Raw genomic sequence first — 964 nt, forward strand, 5'->3', positions numbered from 1 at the left:
TCTCTTTTTAGTTCTTTAGGTAAAATACTTGTGTCCGTGCCATCCAGCAGATACTTTGGTGCAAAACCAGTGACCGTGTGTTCTGTCTCATTGTATCTTTCTACACATTCCCTGGCAATCGTTGTCCAAGCTTTTTTCTTTTCTCCTTCATTTATTCTGAATCTTATTTTATTGACTAGCGTCTGGTTTAATCTTTCGTTCAAGCCATTTGAAAATTGTGCATTTATAGCAGTGAAAATCAGTCTAACATCGTTTTCTTCTAGGTATTCTTTAAATTCTCTTGAATTGATGCCTGGATATTTGTCTGTCAGTATTGTTTCAATCTTGTCGGATCCTAGTACGTTTCTCACTAGCTTGATAAAATCAGTAGCGTTTTGTGTCTTTGAAGTTGCAATAAATGCGTATCTGGTAAAATGATCAACCAGTAGGTGAAGGTACTTTTTCGTTGATCTTAGTCCTCCGAAGCCTCCAATAGTGTCTTATTTAGCGTTTGTCTAATCCCTATGTGGCACCATTCATTATGTATTTTTTTTATCATCTCTATACTTGATTCTTCGGTTAAAATTATCTTCTCTTTATTTCTGATTTTTCTATAGAATATTCCATCTTTTTTTATTAATTTCGCTTCCATTTTCTGTATCCACTTATTTTCATTTTGGTCCATCTTTATTTCTTCTATCTTCATTAAATTTACTAATTTCAGTACTTCTTCTATATTATCATTTGATTCTAATACTGGATTTCGGCTTAGGCAGTCCGCTTCAGCGTTTTCTTTGCCCGGAACATATTTTATTTGGAAGTCATATTGTGATAAGTAATAAGTTAAGTCACCTAATTCTTCGTCCGTTCTAGCTTTAATATTCATGTTTTCTAGTGGTTTATGGTCTGAATACACTTCAAATCTTCTTCCTATCAACCAGTGTTGCCAATATTTAACCGCTTCTTTGATAGCCAGGTATTCCAA

At 33.9% G+C, this 964-nt stretch overlaps 1 protein-coding gene across 1 annotated transcript; it reads right to left on the reverse strand.

The window, feature by feature from the left end:
* Positions 1-28: 28 nt before the first annotated feature.
* Positions 29-865, reverse strand: LOC105458633 (the record flags this gene model as incomplete). The annotated part of the gene is made up of 2 exons (XM_011704099.1): positions 547-865; positions 29-466 (listed from the first exon to the last, which is right to left on the reverse strand). Coding segments are annotated over exons 1-2 (757 nt in total), but the record flags the coding sequence as incomplete, so codon positions are not given.
* Between the last annotated feature and the right edge of the window lie 99 nt (positions 866-964).

This window comes from Wasmannia auropunctata, unplaced genomic scaffold (genome assembly GCF_000956235.1).
Source record: "Wasmannia auropunctata unplaced genomic scaffold, wasmannia.A_1.0 LD334495.1, whole genome shotgun sequence".
Classification (NCBI taxonomy): Eukaryota; Metazoa; Arthropoda; class Insecta; order Hymenoptera; family Formicidae; genus Wasmannia; species Wasmannia auropunctata.